This window comes from Buteo buteo, chromosome 1 (assembly GCF_964188355.1).
Source record: "Buteo buteo chromosome 1, bButBut1.hap1.1, whole genome shotgun sequence".
Classification (NCBI taxonomy): domain Eukaryota; kingdom Metazoa; phylum Chordata; class Aves; order Accipitriformes; family Accipitridae; genus Buteo; species Buteo buteo.
In genome coordinates this window covers 53,547,018-53,570,306 of record NC_134171.1, presented here as the reverse complement: position 1 = coordinate 53,570,306, position 23,289 = coordinate 53,547,018, and the positions used below count along the sequence as shown (strand labels likewise).

The following is a 23,289-nucleotide window of genomic DNA, read 5'->3' as shown; positions in this document are numbered from 1 at the left end:
CCATGGCAATGGTGTGATATAAAATGCATACAGACTGCATTATATGAGTCCACATATGGAAAATATTCATACTGCAATATAAAGGGAATAGGTACCTAAAAAATTTTTTTCCCCCATGAGAAGCTCAACTGAAACTGCAGTTTATTCTGTATTTTAGTTGGTGTGGATGTTTACCTTTCTGTAGTGTTCTTCATATACTTTACATACTGAGAGAATATCAGAGGAGATAGGTACTAGGTCTATTCCTCCAGCCCCTTTCCTTTGAGGGATGGGAAATAGTAACCACAGGTTTTAGCTTTTAAGCGCAGGCTTTACGTTCTTAAGATCGAAGAGAAACCTACAGCTCCTCTCCTGCCTTTTTTATTACTTAATTCAATCTGCCAGACACTGCTGCTGGGCACAGAAGCCAACTGGCATGGGACCACTCGCACCCAGCTGCCTCCTCTCCCGGCTGGGAATCAGTCCCTGGGACGCTGCAGCTCCCAAGCGCTGCCCGGGAACTTCTGGGAGCGCCCAAGGCTGCCCTGGCCAAAAGCGTGCTGCTGAAACAGGGCAACAGTGCAGGTCTGAGTGCCCAGGATTGCTGCTGGGCTCAGTTTAATTTACTAATCTATTGTTTACTGTCTAGATGCTACACCAGATACAGTATAAGCCTTTTATATAGCCTTACAGTCCCTTAAATGTTAGGTCTCCAATATCCACTTTAACATAAACAATTATCTGAATACAAAAATTACTCATGTTTTAAATCTGTGTTGCTTTTTTAAGGTAAAGGTAACATTTAAAGTTGAGGTATTTACACATAATGCTGCAAGAAGTCTGCTCAACACCACCAACTTCCCTGAATGCATCTTAAAGTTTCTCATGCGTTGTGCAGAGAAGTAATGCGACATCTGTCCCTTTGCCTCCCTTCTGGGATCTTCCTCCACCACTCCTGCTGGGACCACGGATGGTCTTTCAGAGCATCCCATTCCCTGCCGTCGCAGCACCCACTGACCCTTCTTGACAGACCGCTCTGCATTTTTGAGTGCCTGCTGCTTTCAGCCACCGTATCAGGAGTCAAAATATACAGTGAGACACTGACACCAAAATTAATACCGGGCTTGTTGTAAGGTCCAGAACGCATTGTGATACAACTGATCATGTAAAGCATTTCGTGGTCCTGATCCAATTTAGCTGTGACACTCTATAAGCTGGTATGTCACCCCTAAGAAAAATCACCACCGAAAGCCTGGCTCAGCCCTTTGAAGCATCCCTTTTAAGATGCGAGTCCTTCCTCAGGGCTTCGCTTCTGAGGATTAAACGACTCCTCCAAGCTGTGTTTTACTTAGCCCTTAAACAAGCCCAGCTTTTTTCCTGCGAGGCAAGACCCTCACAGCAAAAAAAAATCCCACCTACCCATTTTGCTGTTTACTCTCCCCCTGGTTTTCTCTGAATCCTCGTCGTGGCCCCTCGGCTACGTCCTGGGCGCCGTCGCCGGCCGAGGCGCTCGGGGCGGCATTGTGCGTGGCGGCGGGCTGCCGTGGGACATTAACTGCAGGTTTAGCAGCGCTCGGTGCAGGCGGCCGCTGCTCAGCGTTAGGCTTGGCATTAACATGCAGTCCGGGCGCAGCAAAGGGGGCCGGGGCGGCAGCCGTCGGGGACGGAGCCGCCGCCTGGGCCGGGGTGAAGGCGGAGGACGGTGATGGGATGGAGGTGACTTTGGAGGAGGTTACGGCTCCAAACGGCCTCGGTGTCTTATTGTAAGCCACGCTCGCCGTGGCAGTGACTTTGGGCGCAACAGCAGAGGCAATGGGCACAGGCTTAACTACTTCTGTAGGTTCTCCCTATGCGAGATGAAAAACAAAAAAGAAACACACAAAACCACGCCAGACGCATGCACGTTCCTCAGCAGGGATTTTCGCTGCTCTCACGGGAGATAACCCACCTAGCGTGGAATGAAGAAGCATAGAACAGAAGCAAGCTTTACCGAGACTGCAGCCATGAAACGTACGGAAAAAAACAAGCCATGCGTTTTAGGAAAGGGAACGATCCAAGCATGCACAGTCAATATGAAATCCCACGATGCTAACTCCTCTCATCATATCCAAAACAGACACCCCACAAATCAAATTCAAGAGAAACTGAAGAGCCACTCTATTGCAAAACCCACCGGGTAACTCATGTGGAAAAAATTAGTGTTTTTTATAAAAATCCACATTCCACCTCTCAAACCCAATTCAAGATATGCACATTCCCCATACACAAACAGCATGTGCATGTGTACACACACACATTGTATATAAGGGCTGTATCAACAGATCAGTAAGAGTGGAACCAGAGCCCTGGAGCTCATTTTTTAGAGGCTAGTGCTTTGGGACTCAGTGAGCTGTTCCAGTTGCACTCTATCAATGTACACCAACGTCTTCACAAAAAATACAAATTTTTTTTAATTTTTTTTTTTTTTTTCCTGGGAGCTATGTTTTAACATGGTGGTTCCCAAACTGTGGCCTTTCAAATCACGGTCAGCAGAACACTAACATACTATACGTTATTTATGTCCTTTGGAGAGGAATTTCAAATACAGGCCATTTGTAAGTATTTTCAGGTTTGCAAACAGCCTTCTTATCAAAAAAGGAGGGTTTGAAACTATTGCTTGAGAACAAAACATTAGAAGAACTCAAGAACAAGTAATTCCCCAATGCTCTAAGGAAAGTGAGGGGAATTGTTCTCTGAAACTCTAATATTTAGATAAGCTTCTTCGAAATATAAAGGGAGATTTCAGTGCCCATTAAAAAAAAAAGACAAAACAAGTAAGAAACAAACAAAACAAAAAAAAAGGAAAAAAAACCCCACCACCAAAAAGCCCTACTAGTGTTTCTCTCTTAGGGACAGAGGAAAAACTTCGGCTATATCTTTCTAAAAATATGTTCTGAGAGTTGGCAGATAACATTTATTACCTTTTTTTTTTTTTTTTTTTTTTAATAATAAATTGCCAGGTCTCTCAGTTCTTTTGGCAGGGGGGCGCAGGGAGAGTAAAGTTACTCAAAGATACAAACACTGCAATGTTCTTAATGTAACACATGGAAATCAAGCAAGTTATATTGAAAGGAAAGTTTGAATGACAGTGCTTATCCACAACAGGGTTTGACAGATGGGTAACAGTTAGTGTCACATGCTACATTTCTTGGTTGCGATGATGAACATACCTTTGGTACATTAATAAGATCAGGTTTTTGTACAGAAGCCACTCTGGAAGAGGAAAAACATACACATAATCATAAATAACAACATAAATAACAAGTTCTTTAATGTTTAAACATTTCCCTCTTCCAACTTACCACATCCACTCACAGATGCCTCAAGTATTTCATTTTGTTTCCTCTAAAGGAAACAAGAAGTATTCAAGTTAAACCCACAACATTGTTGTTAATACAACAAAAAGGCAAAACCAAACCAGATTAATTTCTCTGGATACAATGTCAGGAACTCTACCATCTATCATCAAGTACTATTTAATTTATAAATTCATAATATCATATCACCAGTTAGGAGACTTCAGGTCCAATTTGCTTATTGTTTTCCATCATTTCATAAGAAACTGTCATGTAACTGAAAAGCTCTGATCAGATGAATTGCATTTTAAATATCACATAACCTTTATTCAGGCTTAAAACAGGAAGATTCCTTTTAGAACAACAACAAGAAGAATCCTTCTGAAGGACTTAGCAAGATAAATTATACAGAAACTTTTTGCACAGTCTTTGGTCTTCAAAGATAAGGTTAATGTCACTTGAACTCCACAGTAGATGGCAAAAAAATTTCTTCCGAACAATGGCTGCATTGAAACTGCTATGGGGTAGTGGGAAGGAAAGGAAGTACCGCCATGGAAAGGATTAAGAAGATGAAGAATTGACAGATTTTGTTATACCTAATGTGAAGTGGCAACATGTTACAGGTAAAGGCATCTCACTTGACTGTTTTTTTCAGATTTGCATGAAGTTGTATGCAAAAATACACACACACAAAATTAAAAAAAAAAAACAGCAAAAAAATCTGGCACACTAACATTTTGTCTGCAAATATTGCTGCTGATATACTTGACTCTTTTCATGCTGTTTCAGTAGAAAAGTGGCTCCTTGCCACATTTCAGAACACTTCTGCCCATATTTGGTAGCTGCTCAGAAAAGCTGACACCCTTAATGATCCAAAAACCAGCAATCATATCCTGCCTGAAATCACACAACCCCGATTTCCGATGAATCTGCTAAATACGGTTTTGAAGAACTGAAGCTGGATTGTCATTTCCAAAGATAATTTGCCGGGGAGGCAAAAAGGTTCGTTTCACTGGAGATCAGCTAACAGAGGCTACAATTTAAAACACTTCTATTGTATAAACCAGCTTTTCTATCTCTACCAGGAAAATGTGGAGAACTAGATTTGAATTAGGCACACATGGTCCATTTAACAACTCCTTTTATATTCTCCTTTTTATCCTCCTTTTTTTTCTTTTTTACTAATTATGTTCAAAATGTTTACTGCTTCCCTCAAAGCCATTTGGCCCTCAGGGCTCATCAGGTTCAAGCAACAGCAATCCTGCTGCAGGTTCAGTAGCTAACTTACAAAAAGGAAGATACATATAATCCACACGCTATGTTGGCAGGAAAAAAAAAAAACAACAACAACAAAAAAACCAAACCAAAAAAACCCCAAAACACAACAAAAAAACCCAAACAAAAAACCCAAACAAAAAACCCAAACAAAAAACCCAAACAAAAAACCCAAACAAAAAACCCAAACAAAAAACCCAAACAAAAAACCCAAACAAAAAACCCAAACAAAAAACCCAAACAAAAAACCCAAACAAAAAACCCAAACACCATCATATGAGAAGATGATCTTCTGCACTTCCCCTTCACCATTTGTGCATCACTGCTGACACACATTATGTCCACATCAACAGTAATTCTCAACAGAGAGAGGGTTTTGTACGCTCTGAGGAACAGGTTCGTTCTCCCCTTTCCCACAGAGCGTGCAGCCTATGAGAAGACTGACCTCCGGCCCTCCAAAGCACTGGGGTGCATCATTAATCACTCCTAATTGCAGAGTTGTCAATTTGCAGCAACAAAAGCAACAAGAAGGGGGAAAAAAAAATGCCAATACATATGGAAACTCTTCTTTCTTTTTTAAGACTGGAGTTAGAAGGAAACATGCATCTCACTCCATATCCTAGGTATACATTTTTTTAATAAAGTAGCTTGGAATGTTTTGTGTATTTATTAAGCTGACCTAACAGTAAGAAGTAGAAAGACATTCATTATTCAAGTCAACTACCATATTTCATGCTTGAGAAAAAAAACCCTTCTCTTTGCCAATGCTGGACCTTGACGTTTCAGTCTCATAAAAGGCACATACTTATTTTTTTTGTTTGTTTTAGAATATAATCAAATTTGAGTTTGCAATGGATGAGATTGCTCTACGTTCATCAATACAGCACTGAGCAAAAATTATTTCAAACCACTATTTCCAGATGATCTGAAGACATACTCTTCAAAATTCATCCTCAAAAATATCATACAAAAAGAAGAAAAAGAGGGTGAAAAAAAAGCTTGATAACTGAAATGTTCGCAATGTTCTTTTAACATTGGAGTCAGACAGCATAACATTACTTTATTTTCCCCAAACACACTTGAAACAAGGACATAAATTTGCATGTCCCAGACATACTTCAAACAGTTTAACTTGGCCTTGTTGACTTCAGACCATAATCAGACTAAAATCTGTGATTTACACCATATTGTATAAAGAAAATGCTCACCCAGCAAATTGACCCACCAGGATCTGAATGTGAAAAATGCTCGGTGGTTAGACAAGACAGTACAAAAGGAAATGCCCACTTTAAGTTGAAAAGCGAAATGTGTCCAATGTACATTTAAGAAAATATTTCCTGCAGGGCTATTTCCCTTAAGTTCTTGATAGATACTACCAAACTGCATAGCAAAAAAAATAATTAAACTGCAGAATCTCTTACATTTTCTTAGCTGTTAGCACTTTGCTTCCCACCTAGCAATTAAACATATTAGGATTTCATGCTGGTTTTGTCATGTTGAATGTATGAATAACTGATGATAAAGACTTTCAAAACGAGATGACACACTTGCCGTGTTATTACTTATTAGAAAAGCAGGATGGCTTGAAGCAGGTTATTTTCTGAATGATTTAAAACTAGCAGTTCAGTATATTAGTTCATGCAATATTTTCAATAACATACAAACAAAGCAAAGACATAAAAGCTCGGTATAAATGCTTATTATAAACAACTCACACAAAAGACCTTGGCTAACAGCTACAGTTTTCAGCTTCATACAAATTATTATAAACAACAAAAATAGAAGCAGCAGCCATCACTTACTGAGAGCCTAATGCTGAAAATGAAAGTGCACAAAGTTTTTGCACAGGCTTCTACATCTAAGTCGTTTATTCTTTCAGGAAAAAAAAGCTATATTTAGCCTGTGTAAACAGTTCATTTTGACCAAACATGATCAAATTTGCTCTCTAAACATACCACAAGCCGTTCCTCTCTGATGAATACTTTCATGACATTTAATGCAATTCAAAACATTCCAACTTCCAGCGCAGCCTTATTAGGAAAATGAATTAGTCCGCTCTTCGCTGCAAGCAATATGCCCAGCAAAAACTATTCATTCTTTAAATTCTCCTTTTATTCATTCCCTTTCCAAGTATTTCACCCATTAAAAAAAAAAAAAAAGACACAAGCAATTCAACAATCCCTTCTATAATTACCAATAACTAGAAAAACCCATTATTAAAGCTAAAGCTACAGTATTTCATGCTTCTGCAATGAGTACAATTTGATACATCACCTCCAGAGACCGACCATCAACAAAAACACTGTAATCTCAATAATTAGCACTATGGAAGTAAATTCAATGCAAAGCAGGATTTTTTTTGGACAAGTCTCAGCTGTCCTGTGTGCATAACCACACCACAGAGGCCCAAACCCTCAGCCAATAAATCCCTAAAGCTTTATTGAACCTAAACTCCAAATGACATTTCAGAGTCACATCTCCTCTGACCTCCATTTAAGTCCCACCATCCCCAGTCCTTCTGCCCCTTAGTAAAGAGACTATATTATATTCATAACTTGAAAAGCAGATGCTGAACTCAATGGAAAATTCACAAGAAGGTAACGGTGCTTATGAACCCCTGTATAAACAAGGGGAGCATGCAATACCAGTATTAACATAGGTACTGCATTTGGGGTTTTCATATCTCCGTAACTTCCAGGATTGCTCATAAACTCTGCTGTGAGATACAAGAAGCTGCAAGACCTTCACAGAATCATAGAATCATTTAGGTTGGAACAGGTCTTTAAGACCATCGAGTCCAACTGTAAACCTAGGACTGCCAAGTCCACCAAACAAAGTCAAGGCTGGAAGATTTTCCACAAAATTGTATTTGTTGTTCTGAACTGAACCTTTCTAATAGGAGGAAGGAAGAAAGGAAGGATTTTCTTCACCCCCTCTCATTTTCAAAACTACCTCCTTCTTCCTAGCTGATCAACCAGGATACAGGTTTTGGCAGCAGATACTACATCCCTGAAAAGCCACTGGTCAGATCTTCCTTCCGAAAACCTGATCTTTTAGCCATTTTGCCATTGTAGTCTGTAGTTCTGTAGGTTTGCTTCATTTTATTTCTAGACAGCAGTCAGCTGACAGGGCAGGAAGCTAAATACATTTGCTTTTCGTAAATTAGCCAACTCGTGAAAAAAGATGACAAGCAGAAAACGTTTAACATATATAACAAGCCATGACTTTCACTAGGGGTTATCTGAACAAAAACAAATGCAAATGTAATTTAAAACACAGAAAAAAGAATAATCCAAATATATTTCTTTTTGCCTTAGACCCAAGCCCCTTCTCTATTACAGACATAATTCATTTCTTACCAACCTTGCCCTGGCTCACAACAGAAAAAGCAAAAACATTCATAAGCTTGCTTCTCGTTGCAACTTACACACCACCAGAAATGGTTGCCTTACATACACTAATATAATATATGACTATGTTTCCCACAGTTTTGCAGAAACACACACACTGGCCCCGGCAACACCAGTGGGTAAATCAGTGCTTCAGCAATCTTGCCAGGACAAGCACCTGTGGCCTTGAGACTGCAAACTTCTGCACATCCCAATGCATGGCAAAGCACAGGTACCAAAATTATCACTAAGTACTGCTCAATAAGAACTGGGATCTGTTGCAGTCATTGCAAAAAGGAGATGACTTTTTCCACCTTAAGAAACACAGTAATGTTTTCAAATCTATACTCTGGTCATCATGCTTGCTAACATACCAACAGATGGCTGTCAACAACATTTTATTTCTTAAGTCATTCTCTTCATTCTAGTTTATTATGTCAGTTTCCCTTTAGTTGAACATACCAAATTATGACAAATATGGATGCTAATTACAATCAAACAATGCAGACTTCAGCACTGACTGCCTGCTTAAGGGAGCAAATGGCAACTTCAAACCAGTGACATAGCAGAGAGAAGAGGGGATGCATAATGGCATTTCAGATACCATACATTTCCAGGAGTCTTGGTACAAACACCTCATTCTGACAACTAATTCTTACAATAAAAATGCATTCTTTCTCTTCTTGCCCTTCAAAATACAGGCTGTAAATGCATGATAATTCAAACATTAAAATGCAAACAGTGTGAGACACAGTTGTTTCAGCATTAACAAAATATTGAAAAAAGCTCCTGTGGATGCTCCCTTTATATGTGAAATCTCACAAAAGGATCTCTTCAGTCAGATGAACCACTTTAAAGAGCTTATAACTTTTGGGCTTCCTGCCCTTTGATGAGGTATATTTAATGGAGTATGCTGAGAATATCAGTATTCATTTCTTGACAGAACAGTACCTCAAGATAATACTTAACACCTCACTTCATTATATTTAGCCTAGGAATATTAGCTAGTGAGTCATTCTCAATAGATTCTACATTTTCAGTAAGTTTAAAGGGGGAGAATTAATATAATGCGCATGTCAGCATTTTACATTTGGTATACACTATATAATACCTTTACATCCTCACACCATGCACTCCACCAGCACACCAGATTACGATGAAGCACTAGGACAGGTAAAAGCAAGAAAGATTATGTTCTTGCTTTACTGGCTATTTGATAGTTGGCCAAATCAAACGTAAGTCCCCCCTCTTAAATTTAAATAAGGTTTGGGATTTCTTCATTATGTGTTAAAATAAACAGTACTGACATTCTAGGAGAGAAACAAGCTGCCCTCTGCTTTGGTATTCCTACCCACAAAGGATTAGTTGTTTTCAAGACCTCCCAAAGGCAACCACTGCTCATAGTCTCATTCCTGTGGCCTGTGGCAACCCTACCGAATGCATTTGTAAAGAGAGTTTAAGTGCAGGCAGATAATATTTTATTCTATTAAAGCAAAACCAAAAACCAAACAAAAAGCTAAAGAAAAAATACCGTGGAATTTATCTCACTTACCTTCTAACTGCCAGAGACTTTTAAAAACATGCTTCTCACTCCCAGGAAGGCAGAAGGTTTAGAAACCTTGAGAGCCCATGCATATGGCCAGCACTGAAATAGGGGGGCACATCTGTCCGTACCTGCCCATGACTTCCCTGATCAAAGCCCAAACAGGTAAAGCATCCCCACTACCAAGTTTGGCCAGTGCCTTACAATTCTGTATGGCAGATCACTGCCATTTGTCCTAGAAAAGTTATAAAGCAGCCTATAAACAAGTGGTAGCTCAGCATGTCTAAATGAGTTTGGTAGGCAGGAATCCCATCTTGCTGCTGCTTTGCTACTCACAAGCTATAGGAAAACTAACGGCTTGTATATATAAGGTCTTATATACATTTCCTTCAGTGATGGTGGTAATTTCTATCAGTTATGCCTTGTTATAAACTGATTTTTTTCTTTAAGCATTCCTAAAGCTGTCTTGCCAAGTAACAGTATCCCCATAACAGTTCAGTGCAAATAACAAAACAACTATACCCAGGCTTTTAATAAAGCGGAATTTATACATTTGATTTTCTTTAGAAGTGCTTATTAGATACTAATTCTAACACAGCAAGCTACCTTTTAAAAACAGCCAGCTTAATGAAAAGCATAGGTCTAAATGACTTGCAGACCTAGGCAGTCTTCCGAAGCCCTCAAAAAAAAAAATAAAAAGCTCAACTTCATGTTGGCTTCAGTCTGTCATCAAATCTAGGTTATAATTTAGGAGATTCAAACCTAAACACTAAATTATTTTTTCCAATGCTTTCCACAATATAGTGACTAATGTTTAAATTACCTCTTTTGTCTAAAACACAGTCCAAATAAGCTTGAAAGTGCAGTCATATCTATTTTAACTGGAAATTCATGACAAACAGCTCCACAATCCCCAACATATCCTTATTTGGGATTTTAATTTTTTTCCCTCTTAAGTGCATGCTTGGGAATGAGCATTTATATCAATATTTTTTCTCTCAAATGAAGAATCTGGCAATTTAGAAAGCCATTAGATTATTATATTTTACTTCTTACGGGAGGCTAAGTACATCTCTCCTCTATAAAGCAGCTCACCCATCCATGGCTTCAAGAAAAACTGAGAGATGTAGCAGAAGCATAGTTAACCAAATGAGACGAAAACTGTTTCCAAGGTGTTGGGCAGCAATAACAAAGAGCCAACTCCTTCTCTAGGTCACCAGCATGGGAAACAGTGTCACCCACTCAGACCCCAGAAGCACTGCCCAAGCGTCTTTGGCCAAATCCCAGCTGCTTCCTTACACCTCCTGCTTCTTAACGACTTGCAATGATACAGGAACAACGTGAGCAACCTAATACTACAACTTCCGAATTTCCATCTGCGGTGTTTGGAGCCGTACATCGTCTCAACCACGTGGACGTGCAGAGAGCCTGCTGCAACGGCATGGCTGTCAGGAAAATTGCTGGGCCTGGGCCTGGGCCAGAAAAGCCAGGGATGTGGCAGAAGTCACCGATAAAGAAACATGATGCTAAATATATTAAAAAGGATGAACTCTGTTGGTTTTAATAGGAAATGCTATGGTTTTAATTCTTCCCATTTAAGGTCAGGATTACCATTAAGCATTTGTCTGACTCCTGAGCGTGACCCACCACCAAACGAGCACATTTTCTTTCCCATCCAGCCCCTCAGACAACTCTTTCCTCCCTCCTATGCCACCCGAGCGGCGAGGGATGACCATCTACCCTCGAGGTGCACGAGCGCAGGGCCTGGCTGGCAAACTGCCACGAGGACGACCACGGGCCCTGCCACTGCGGGGACGTCGCAGCCTTCCTTGCAGCAGGTGTGTTTTGAGGGACTCCCCCAGGCTGTCCCCAAAGGGGACACCACCACAGGTGGTGGTGGCTGGGGACAGCAGAGCTGAAGCACTATAAACCACCTTACACAATTATTACAGGATCAATTTAATGAACACACGCTTGCCAGAAGTTAACTTTTCCACTACAGGTCCTCGCTTTTGTTGCCCTTTATCGTTTCCGTGTACTGTTTACATGTCTATATATTTAAGGTCACTGGCTTAGCGGCATGCATTGCAGGTCTAACATTCTGAGAAAAGCCATTTATGTCTCGACGTGGCTGTCTACTATAGTTTTAGATATCTAACAACTTCAATTTGAAAGAAGTCTTATAAGGAAACCTCCAATTATTACACCTAGAAGACCTCAAGTTAGCCTGGCCAACAGGTCTCACCACACCTTTAAGGGAAAGGGAAGTCAAAGAGCAACTGTCAGAGTACAAGCTGTAGTTGGAAATTATTTTGTTTACTGCAAAAGCTAAGCAAGAAAGAACAAAAAGCAGCAGTGATCTCAAATAGTTAATTCCTGTAGTCAATAAACTGGCCAAGGAACCAATTATACCAGAAACTCTAACACTGATTAAAGGTGCAGAAAAAGTGCTGGAATTCTTCTGTTGTTCGCAACAACTGTGGAAGAGGAGAAAAATTAATAATCCCATGTCACTCCGACTGATCCAGCTAACTGGATCATTCTAGCTTTAGAAAAAGTAGCTTTTATCCTTCTCAGCTCAAAATACTTAGGGGATAACATTCACAGCACGCTCCCAGCATATGAAGCAATTAACTGCTTTTGTGGGCAACTAATCACGGATGCAAAACAGATGTAAAACATCTGATGGTCACAAAACCTGTTGAGATTTTTCACAATGCTGCAAACATTACTTCACTATAAGGCAAGACGAAAATAAGTGAGCCATGTTTGACAGGCACAATATGTGTTTTTATTACCTCATGGGGTTTTGTGGTTCTGTGCCACAGACATGACTTTCTGCTGACAATACCCTAGAATTTTTCAAAGGCAGTAATTTTTCAAAAACTGGGCAAAAAGAAAAAGGCTCCAAAACTGTGCAGCTGTGCAATTCAGTTATTAATAGATGTTCGACTTTGCAGCTACCACTAACCTTTCTACTAGGTGGTGTAACACACAGATGTCTAGTTAAACTTGCAGTGGTGGCTCTCAACTTGTATTTAGCTTTGTTTCAGACCTCTAGAAAAATCCTGTGTACCAGAAAACCTGCCTGCTTTTCCCAGCCTGCTTTTACCTGCATTACCAAAAATCCCATCTTTCTTATGCTGTTACATTTTCATGATACTACCATTATCTTTCAGGAAGACATTTATTTTCCAAACAGCCAATCATTAATTTATTCTCATTCCATTCTTTATTGGAGGAAGGTAGCGAGAGCCCTATTGATGAGTCAGGACACTACAATTTTGATTCTCAACAGCTGAGAGATGATCTTGCATGGCAGAGGACAGGTTTAATTTAAACAGTGTCTCATTTTCTCCTGTGGGATGATGCTTAGGAACAGTTTATCTAACAACACTGGTCAGTTCAACATGTGAACACATATTTACCTTAGTTTTTTTTCTGTTCTTTACATCCCACATTCACAGAGATGCAAAATTAATGGCCAGAAATCCAGAAAATAAACAGTTACCTGCATAGGTACTAAGTACTCACACTATTTAGCCAGTTCAAGCTAACGAACTATTTTCAGCATATGAAGGGCACAGCCCATATTTAAACTGTGTAAGCTTCTTTTAATCCATTTAGAGACAACTGTCCCTTGACAGATCATCACATATCCTTTTATAATTAAAGAATGCCTGCAAGTTAGCATCATAAACCCCGCATGTCAGAGAAATGTGTTTTCCAAAGGAAAGCAACAGGTGTGGGGCATATTCTGTATTTGAAAAACAAAAGTGTAAATAGAGACAAGTAACATCACTTGTGGCACCCAAACAATGAGATGAGTGTTTATGAAGGAAAAAATGACACAGATTACACAGTGGACCGACGTAGGATGGACTTGGGCATCATTGGGTCAGGTAAGCTGCCTGTATATTACCAGATTTTGAGCTACAGGGAACCCATAGTAGAGAGAACAGTGAAAATTACCCATTTTTCCCATTCTTAACATTGGGGTAACAGGAGCAAGATTAAGTCATTTTTCAAAAGAAGACTTTAAATAAATGCCATTAAGCATGTCACACATTCCAGATAATATATCAAATACAAAGCCCCACATTTTCTGAAAAAGGGGACAAAAGTTTCACTCTCAAATATATACACATACTATTCAAATCCACAGGTAAGAAGAGTCATATTCTAAGAAATGTTTCAACTTTCCAAAATGCAAGCTTTTCTACTTATCTAGACTTGGCCAGGAGCGCAGGAAGCACCACTGCTCACGCATGACTGCTGAGCGACTGCCAAATCCCAAGGCTACTTCAGATTCTGGGAAGTAAACCAACAGGGCTTTAGAAACTTTTTGATCAGAAAACTTTTGGACCTGGGTCAGACAGCTATTCTTCAAGCTCACTGTCTTCCTGGCAGTCTCATTAAACTATTGAATTCAATGGACATTTGACTTAACACTAGTATTGGAGACTCAACAGCAGCAGCAAGAAAGTTTTGCCTAACCTTTGCAGAGTCATCATTTTCTTGACTTTCTGATATCTTTCTACTAACACTTTTCTTTGCATAACTAGTACAGGGAAGGAAAAACAAAAACAAAAAACCAACAAAACATTGATCAGTGTCCCAAAGCACTACAAACACGGTCATAACAGCCTCAAGAAGTTTTTAATCAGGCTGTTTGTAAATTGGTGACACAGTCAAAATCAGGTCTGTGCAGCTGTATTCCTTAGGAAATTACAGTGGACACGACACACATCAGACTTCCGAAGTGAAGCTCCTCACACAGAAGCACAGGCTTCCCCTGCATTTCCTAGTTTGAGACCTTGACAGCTTTGCTCTTGGTGTCCTTTATATGACATAACTTTCTACAGCTGAATTGGAGGCTGCTGGAGGCTTCCTCTAATAAAAACCCTGAGGGGAAAGCAAGACACAGACAGCATGATGACAACCGTGATGACAAGACTGGTTTCCATCACAGTGAAAGAGTTTCTTCAACTTTATGTTCCAGTCCTCAAACACTCACTGGCATGAAACACATCTCAGCAACAGGCACAGAATAACATTAGCCGTTACTACCAATAATTTTAATAGCTACACACTGGCATGCTAGAAGAGGCTAGAGCACCCCCAAGATTCTTGTCTCCATTTTGCTACTGGTTTGTTATGGCATAATGATTAAGTCACCTTTGATTTTCTCATATTTATGTTTAATTAATCATCCTACTTTTAATGCTTTTAATTTAAAAAGTAACAAGTACAAAACAAATACCTCTGGCTATACAAAGAAATAGAAAATGAAGCAATTTGTAGGAAAACAAACACACTAAGAAAGTGATTAATTAATCCACTTCTGTTGTCTCAGTCATATGACAAATTTGGTGTCCTTTACACATCTAATAACATTATGTATTTCTTAACAAAAACATATCATCCCAAGACACTAAAAAGATTTTGTCAATTCAGAGCTGACGCCTCTCAACCTCGGGTTCAATCACTTGGGGAGGAGATCTTTGAGTATTCCATACCCTCATACCACATAAAAACCTGTCCAGTTGCTGGATTAAGTTGCTGGTACATACAATTTAAAGGGTCTCGTTTTTTCAGTCAATCAAATGTGGCAACTCTTTCAGACTGCCCATACAGGCTAGGCTTGCTCTAACTCAATGACTGTAGCTAGCATAGAAACAGAGTGAGCAAAATTTGAGAAGTATTTTATTACCTGCCAAGAGAGGAGCAATTCTTCTAAGAAAAAAATAATAATTCTTCCATATCTAAACTTATTACCTCTTTTAACAAATGCCTTGCAGAGCCTAGATTACTGACTCCATGGAAATGGCCAGAGAGTTGTCCTAAGATATGGAGACAGACAGCTTATGTGGAGACAGACACATCCAAGTGTCCTGCCCTTCAATACTCTCACCTACTCCCTTGTAAACTGGCTCAGTATTTGGCCAGGCATTTTTTCCCTTTTGGAGTAATGAGCAGCCAAACACAGTATACAAAGAACAGTAGTCAAGCTGAAATACAGCATTAGGTATTTCTATAGCAGCACTGTGTTTTTCGCAGATACGGCTAAAGCTTGCGAGGAGGTAGCACTGCAACATATTAGGCACCATACACACAAACACTACACAACTTTGTTACAGTGATGTTTGTTTTCAGACACCAGAGCAAAGATCCTCAGGGCAAGATACATGTCTATGAGTCTGCTTATACCTTGCACTCCCTTGACAGAATATAATCAAGGACTGATTTCCTCAAATGAATGCATCCCAAATAATTCTCTGTATCCTCAAAAAAAGTATACAGATATACCCATGAGTAATATTTGGACCAAATGAATACATGTATTCTGGGGCATGGAGGAGTTTTAACAGCTGCATTGTTCTAATGCAGCTGTTCAGTTACTGGCATGCATTGTGAAGCACTTTTGATTACTGCATGTTTAATCTATATATAAATGCATTATTTTGCCACTCAAAAGTTTGGCATTTAGATAGTATCTGCAAGGCTTCAAAACTGAAGTCTGCCTGTGATGCCCCAGCTGGCTATTTCAAAGTGTGCCAACAGAATTAAAATGTCACTAAAGATCATGCTACTCTCTGAGGTATCTGTGTTATTTTAAGAAGTGAAGATAAACTGTGGCCAACTTCACATTGTTTCCTTAAATCTTTCACTTAACTACAGACAGAGCTTAAAATAAAAGTGCAAGGTCAACGGCACCACAATTTACATGCTAGCTAACGAGCCCCTGAACTTTCAAAAAGGTATTGGATAGGTGGCACAGGTCAAACCAGAAATGGGTAGAAAAGTTTTACCTGAGATTGTGAATGGCAAATCACCACCAGCCATACAGGAGAACCTCCACACTCTTTCAAAGGTATCAGCAAGAAAATCTGTTATTATGGAGCAGAGTTGGGGGGAACATTTAAATTATTTGCCTGAAATACAAGAACTCTAAAAGCATTGGCTCACTGATTGCAGAAAATATTCATCATGAACAGTTGTACACTAATTCAATCCAGCAAATTATCGTTATATGGATGCTGTTTTACTAAAAGATGCTGTCCTGTTAAGCCATGGCGAGGAGTGCAATTCCAAAGTCTACTACTTGAAGGCATTTTTTCAGGGGAAAAGACGTCATGGGTCTCAGCTGCTTCCTACAACAGTTTTTAGGTATGCTGTCCTGGGTTCAGCTGGGATAGAGTTAATTTTTACAGGAACCTGGGAGGTGGGGGGCATAGCCGGGGCAGCTGACCTGAACTAGCCAAGGAGCTATTCCATACCATGTGCCATCATGCTCAGTATATATATAGGGAGCGGGCCGGGGGGTGGATCCTTCTTTCGGTGGGGGAAGTGGCGGAGCGTCGGGTCCCGGGTGGTGATCAGTTGCTCACTCTTTTTGTATACTCGTTCATTAGTACCGTTGTTGTTGTTGTAATTCCTTTGTGTTGTCCCAGTAAACTGCCTTTATCTCAACCCTCGAGGTTCCAGGTTGTTTTTTTTTTTCTTTTCTCTCCTCCGTCTTCCCCCCGTCTTCCCCCCATCCCACCGGAGCGGGGCGGGAGGAGTGAGCGAGCGGCCGCGTGGTTCTTTGTTACCGGCTGGGCTAAAACCACGACATATGCATTTGACTTGGAGGTAGGAAATACATGATGTGAAACACTGGTCTTCACACTGTAAATTGCTCTTCTTGGGTGATCTCTTTCGACAAAGATGAAAAACTCAACTGTCCAGACATCTTTTCTTAGTAACGCATTTATGTTAAGTGGACTGGGGACCAGTATTACTTTTCTTGGGGCAACTGCTATCTCCAAGAAGAAACATCCACAAACAAGGAGAAAAATACGTCAATGACCTCAAGACCACCTAAGGAACCTGAAGGTGCACAAGTCCATGGGACCTGATGAGATGCATCCGTGGGTCTTGAGGCAAGTGGCAGATGAAGCGACTAAGCCACTACCCATCATATTTGAGAAGCTGTAGCAGTCCAGGGAAGTTCCTGCTGACTGGAAGAGGGGAAATGTAACCCCCATTTTTAAAATGGGAAAAAAAGACCAGGGGAACTACAGGCCAGTCTCACCTGTGCCTGGCAAGATCATGGAGCCGATCCTCCTGGGAACTGTGCTAAGGCACATGGAAAATAAGGAGGTGATTGGTGACAGCCAACATGCCCTTGACTAAGGGCAAATCATGCCTGACAAATTTGGTGGCCTTCTACAACAGGGTTACAGCGTTGGTGGATAAGGGAAGAGCAACAGACGTCATCTACCTGGACTTGTGCAAAGCATTTGATGCCATCATGTGTTACATCCTTGTCTCTAAATTGGAGAGACATGGATTTGATGGATGGACCACTTGGTGGATAAGGAATTGGCTGGATGGTCGCAGTCAAAGAGTTGGACATCGAGCCATTGACAGCAAGTGGAGACCAGTGATGAGTGGCGTTCCTCAGGGGTTGGTATTGGGACCAGCGCTGTTTAACATCTTTGTCGATGACATGGACAGTGGGATTGAGTGCACCTCAGCAAGTTTCCTGGCGACACCAAGCTGTGTGGTGCAGTTGACATGCTGGAGGGAAGGGATGCCATCCAGAGGGATCTTGACAGGCTTGAGAGGTGGGCCTGTGTGAACCTCATGAAGTTCAACAAGGCCAAGTGCAAGGTCCTGCAGATGGATCGGGGCAATCCCATGCACAAATACAGGCTGAGCCATGAGTGGATTGAGAGCAGCCCTGTGGAGAAGGACTTGGGGATATCAGTGGATGAAAAACTGAATATGACCCAGGAATGTGCCAATCGCATTCTGGGCTGCCTCAAAAGAAGTGTGACCAGAAGTTCAAGGGAGGTGATTCTCCCCCTCTACTCTGCTCTGGTGAGACCCCACGTGAAGTACTACATTCAGCTCTGGGGCCCCCAACATAAGAAGGACATGGACCTGTTGGAGTGAATCGAGAGGAGGGCCACAAAGATGACCGGTGGGGCTGGAGCACCTTCCCTATGAGGACAGGCTGAGAGAATTGGGGTTGTTCAGCCTGGAGAAGAGAAGCCTCTGGGGAGACCTTATAGGGGCCTTCTAGTTCTTAATGGGGGCCTACAGGAAAGCTGGGGAGGGACTCTTTTACAGGGAGTATAGTGATATAGTGATAGGCTGACGGGTAACAGTTTTAAACTGAAAGAGGGTAGATTTAGATTAGATATTAGGAAAAAAAATTCTTTATAGTGAGGGTCGTGAGACACTGGAACAGGTTGCCCAGAGAATTTGTGGATGCCCCATCCCTGGAAGTGTTCAAGGCCAGGTTGGACGGGGCTTTGAGCAACCTGGCCTAGTGGAAGGGGGTTGGAACTAGATGATTGTTAAGGTCCCTTTCAACTCAAACCATTCTATGAGTCTATGACCTATAGAAGGCTTAAGAATTCTGCAGTCTCATGCAAAAATGAGAAAGCATTTCTTCACAGTCCTGAAAAAATATTCTGTGTAGTTACACAAAGCTTGGGTTGGGTACTATGATTTGGAAACTAATAAAGTAGTGCTGGCCGCCTTCTAGTCCCCATACGTGATATCCCATTGTCTTCACTCCAGCAGCCACATGCACAAAGACTGATTTTTAGAGAGGTCTCACCAGGCTGGTCCTTGCCTACCCAAGCCCTTCCTACACGCTTGACCAGCCCTAGAGGTGCAGAGAGTTTGAAATGATTGTGACTACTACAAGAACTCCCTAATCCCAAAGACTTCCACATCTACCATCACAGAAATCCAATCATCTTCTGGGTTCTGCCCATTTCTGCCAGTTTCTGCCCATTTCTACTAGTTTTCCCTTTTCTCTCCCTGCCTGACCATTAGCAATCTACAGTGACCTAAAGCAGGGAATTGTATTAGACCATTAATGGCATATACTATATCTTCATTTCCACATTTTTACCTAAATGGGTAGCAGTGAAGTCTAACATCCTCTTTAGGAAGAGCAATTTAAAAAAGAAAAAAAAAGAAAACAAAAAAAAACCAACAAAAAAACCACTCAAATGGACAGGCACAGACAAAGAAGGAAAAATGCTGAAAATGTCAAGAGGTAACTTAACAATTTGGTGACTAATCATGAGACAAGTCTTCCATGGTGTTTAAAAAAACCCACAAAACCAAACAGCAGGAACATGGTGCATTATGAGAAGGATCAGATGAAGTCTTAGCATTTTTTAAGAACAAAATCATTTCAGCGAATTATATAATGAAAAGGGTAGTGAAGAGTAAATATCTACTGTTTGCAATTACTCCAGCTCACCCCCATGCTTTCTTTTGGCCTCACCCACAGTGTGCACCTATTCATGACACCTCATCTTAACAAGGAGACATTCTCTGGTGCTAATGTATTAAGGGAAAAAAAGGTAAAAACCCACCCCAGCCAAGAAAAATATCCATGATCAAAATTAAAGGTGTAGCTTTAAAGTAAAAAATTTGCCATAAAAATTACATCCTTGGACAAAGCTACATAGCAAGCTACAACCTTCTCCGTTTCTCTTGCAAAGAAAGAAAAGGAAAACAAAAGGAATAGCTTTACAGTGTCCCTTATTCAGTTCTTGATCAAAGATGTGCTGTCTGCTAATTACTGGCTTATGGCAGAAACAGTTCAGGTATTATGTTTCTCCAGGAAGGCTGCTAAATGCCTCAGGCTCCATTATCTGTAACAGCAGATGAAGTCCTTCTCATTAAACAAAGAACCCTTTTTTCTCCACATCAAGAGAAAATCAAAACTTTGTAACTGTATTTTAGTCCAAAATGAATTTGTTATTTCTGGTATACAAATAAAGAAACACATATAAGTTAGGAATCCATCCTCCCTACCAAGATACATCTACCAGATTATACCACTTTATGATCCCATGAAATGTAGTTCTGATTTCTCCAACCTTTTTTTTTCCCCCCTTTGAAATGATCAAACATTGAACTGATACATTATTAATTTTAGCACTGGCATGCTACCTCCACTCACCTCTATGCATTCTGCATGACAGAATCTGTAAGCAGTATTTGTTCTTTATTGTTAGTAACAACTACATTCTGTGTCACTACAATACTTAACAGCTAATGTAAGTAAGGATCATTTGGGTTTGTTTAAAAAAAAAGAGTGACCCATCGATCTTATTCATTAGTTTAAGATATTAGTTCTGAAATTTATCTGGATCCTAAAAAAAACCCAACTCTAGCAGCTTTTCACAAAAGTGATTAGGAACTGCAGGAAGCAATTTTCACTTACATAAGACATCTAATTCTCTTCTCCCCAGTCCCATTTCCTGCCAAAATACCTTCTATATGATAACTGAGATTAAATATTGATTTTTTTTCTGATTTTTTTTTAATGACAGTGCAATTTACCTGACTTGTGCTGAAACTTGATTTTGTCCCAACTTCCTTGTAAGCCCAAAATATCCGTGCTCACACCACTGTGCCACCTTAGTCTAGCAGCCCTGCCACGAGGTTAACTTCAGTCTGTCCTTGTTCCCACTCACTCAAATTGCAGTAGGCACATTCTGCTCCAGGAAAGCTCCCTTCAGCCAAGTTAAGAGATAAAAAATTCCCACAACCATATTCTCTTCATAATTAAGTTATTCAACATTGCTCCTTTGTAGGCAGCTCCAAGAGATGAAACACAAATATCAGTCCCAGCATTTACTTAATCATCACATTAATGAGGTGGTCTCTTATGAGTTAACAAGACTTTGTGGAAAATGACTGACTTGTCAAGCCATCACCTTCCTTCCAAAACTTGGAAAGGAGATAACTGGCAACTCTTTTGGCCAAGGGACTCCAAGACCACTATTGACAGCAGGCGCGCTGCTAAATTTCAGCATTTGAGAGGCCTTGAATGGAAAATATTATACATTTTTGTACTTACAATAACTGTTATACATTATACTAAGCCCAGTACGTGTATTTTAGTGACTCCATGTGTCACTGAAACTTATAGTCTGCTCATGTGGAGTAGCTTTGTATGTAAAGGAAAAATAATCTGTTGGGAATCGAGAAGCATTAGTTATCTCTGAAGTCACTGTGCTCATTAAAACTTTGGCTTCCTAAACTCTGTAATACATTTTAAGAATGTATTCTACATTCCATTTTTCACATAGAAGCTTAGTAGTTAGAAAGGATACTATATCGTCAACAGACTTAACTACCCTGGGTTTGGTCATTTTCCCTCCAAAAGACATTAAACAAGTGTTAAAAGTCCCCTCTGCCGAAGCTCACGTTATTTCCATAATTCATTCCCATCTAACAAGATGTTCTCTCTTGTATAGTGATCAGTCACAGCTTAAATGCAAACAACAGACTAGGCCAAAAAAGGAAGCCCCCCAGAACAACTGCCACTCAGAAAACCCATTTAATTGCCTGCTGAAGACTTTATTCCAAACAGAAAGCAACATGAAACATCAGCTTTACAACAGTCTCACCTGCTGACATAAATTCTCTATGAAGTTTGTGTGTGTCTCAGACAATGGCTTAAAACCTCTCAAATTTGACTTATTTTTTTATTATTTTGGAAGATTTTGTGCTCAGCCACACCCGCATAAAATAACCTATCAAACCTTCATGGGGGTTTTTGTTTGGTTTGGTTTGGGTTTTTTAAGTAGTATTTTAATTGTATCTTGGTAAGAATTAGAAATGTTAGGAGATTAAAGCTTGCCAAAACTGTGGGGGAAAATACTCAACAGACATTATAAGCTTAAAAGTTATAAGGCACTAAGAGGAACAATGAAGATCCCAAAATATGAAAGCATGTAAGTTCATTGTGAATTTAAATGTAAGAGAGATTGAACTCATTTGCAAATTTCATTTTAACAGACAGACTCCATTCAGCTTACACAGTCCACAAGAATGCTGGAAAAAAGCTAACGCCTAAACTTGTGCCAATATTTTATGCACCAAACACTTTGTTAGCATCAAGTGCAATTAAGCCTAAACTGAGAAAATAAGCAAGAATAAGAATCATTTACTCAGTTTGTAAGAGAAGTAGATGTCATTAAGTAAAAATAAATAAATCACTAAATAAATCCAGGTTCAGTTCTGGTTCAAGTGGGCAGAACTCCCCTCCACTGTAGCTACATGAGTTCTGTTTTAAGCATCTAAGACATGTAAGCAAACTTGCCCAAATTTTTTAAGTGGGCAAATTACTACCCAAAGCGTTCTTGAGATATTGGCAATAACTTTTTTTTTTCCCATTTCATCCCTATACATTTATTGCTACCGGGTTTGTTTTTAAACTCTTGTAGATCAGAAGCAAAGGCAAGTCTTAGTCATCTTACACTTCTGCAGAAGAGATGGTCATTCAGCGACATGAGCCAACACTAACATCTCTGTGCTGACTATGTGCCACATCATTTTCACTATTTTTCTTTTCCTTCTTCTGCTAAAAGTTACACTATCTTTCCTTAAAACCTGCCTTATTCTTTGAGACATAACATTCTGACAATTGTTTCCCTCCTTCTCTGCCCTCCTCTGCTGTCATCTTTATAATCTATATATAGATTCCCACTTCTCATAGCTCCCCAAAATTGGCAGCATCAAACACTTCCCTTGTATTGATTAGCTGCCTCGGGGTTGGGGAGAACAAGGATCTGACATCTCCAGCAGCAGCCTGTGGTGTCAGGTCATGTGCAAGACAGAGGAGGATTGTGGAGCAAACACCAAACAAATGCAGGAGGTTAAAAGGGCAGTTCAAAACCTTTATAAAGTTGAGGTAGGGTCTTTCAAACTTCCTTACTCATCACAGGAAGGGAGGGAA

At 40.2% G+C, this 23,289-nt stretch overlaps 1 protein-coding gene across 3 annotated transcripts in view; it reads right to left on the bottom strand.

Annotated features, from left to right (window-relative positions):
- LOC142032288 (PDZ and LIM domain protein 5-like) overlaps nucleotides 1-23,289 on the bottom strand; it is an 85,002-nt gene that overhangs the window by 7,153 nt on the left and 54,560 nt on the right. Inside the window, exons 4-5 of one of the 3 annotated variants that reach the window (XM_075030790.1) lie at nucleotides 3,189-3,231; nucleotides 1,399-1,826 (exon numbers count right to left, since the gene is read on the bottom strand). In XM_075030790.1, the coding sequence (XP_074886891.1) occupies nucleotides 1,399-1,826; nucleotides 3,189-3,231 (471 nt within the window). The remainder of the gene's footprint in view (nucleotides 1-1,398; nucleotides 1,827-3,188; nucleotides 3,232-23,289) is intronic. The other 2 variants (XM_075030801.1, XM_075030811.1) reach the window with 2 other exon arrangements.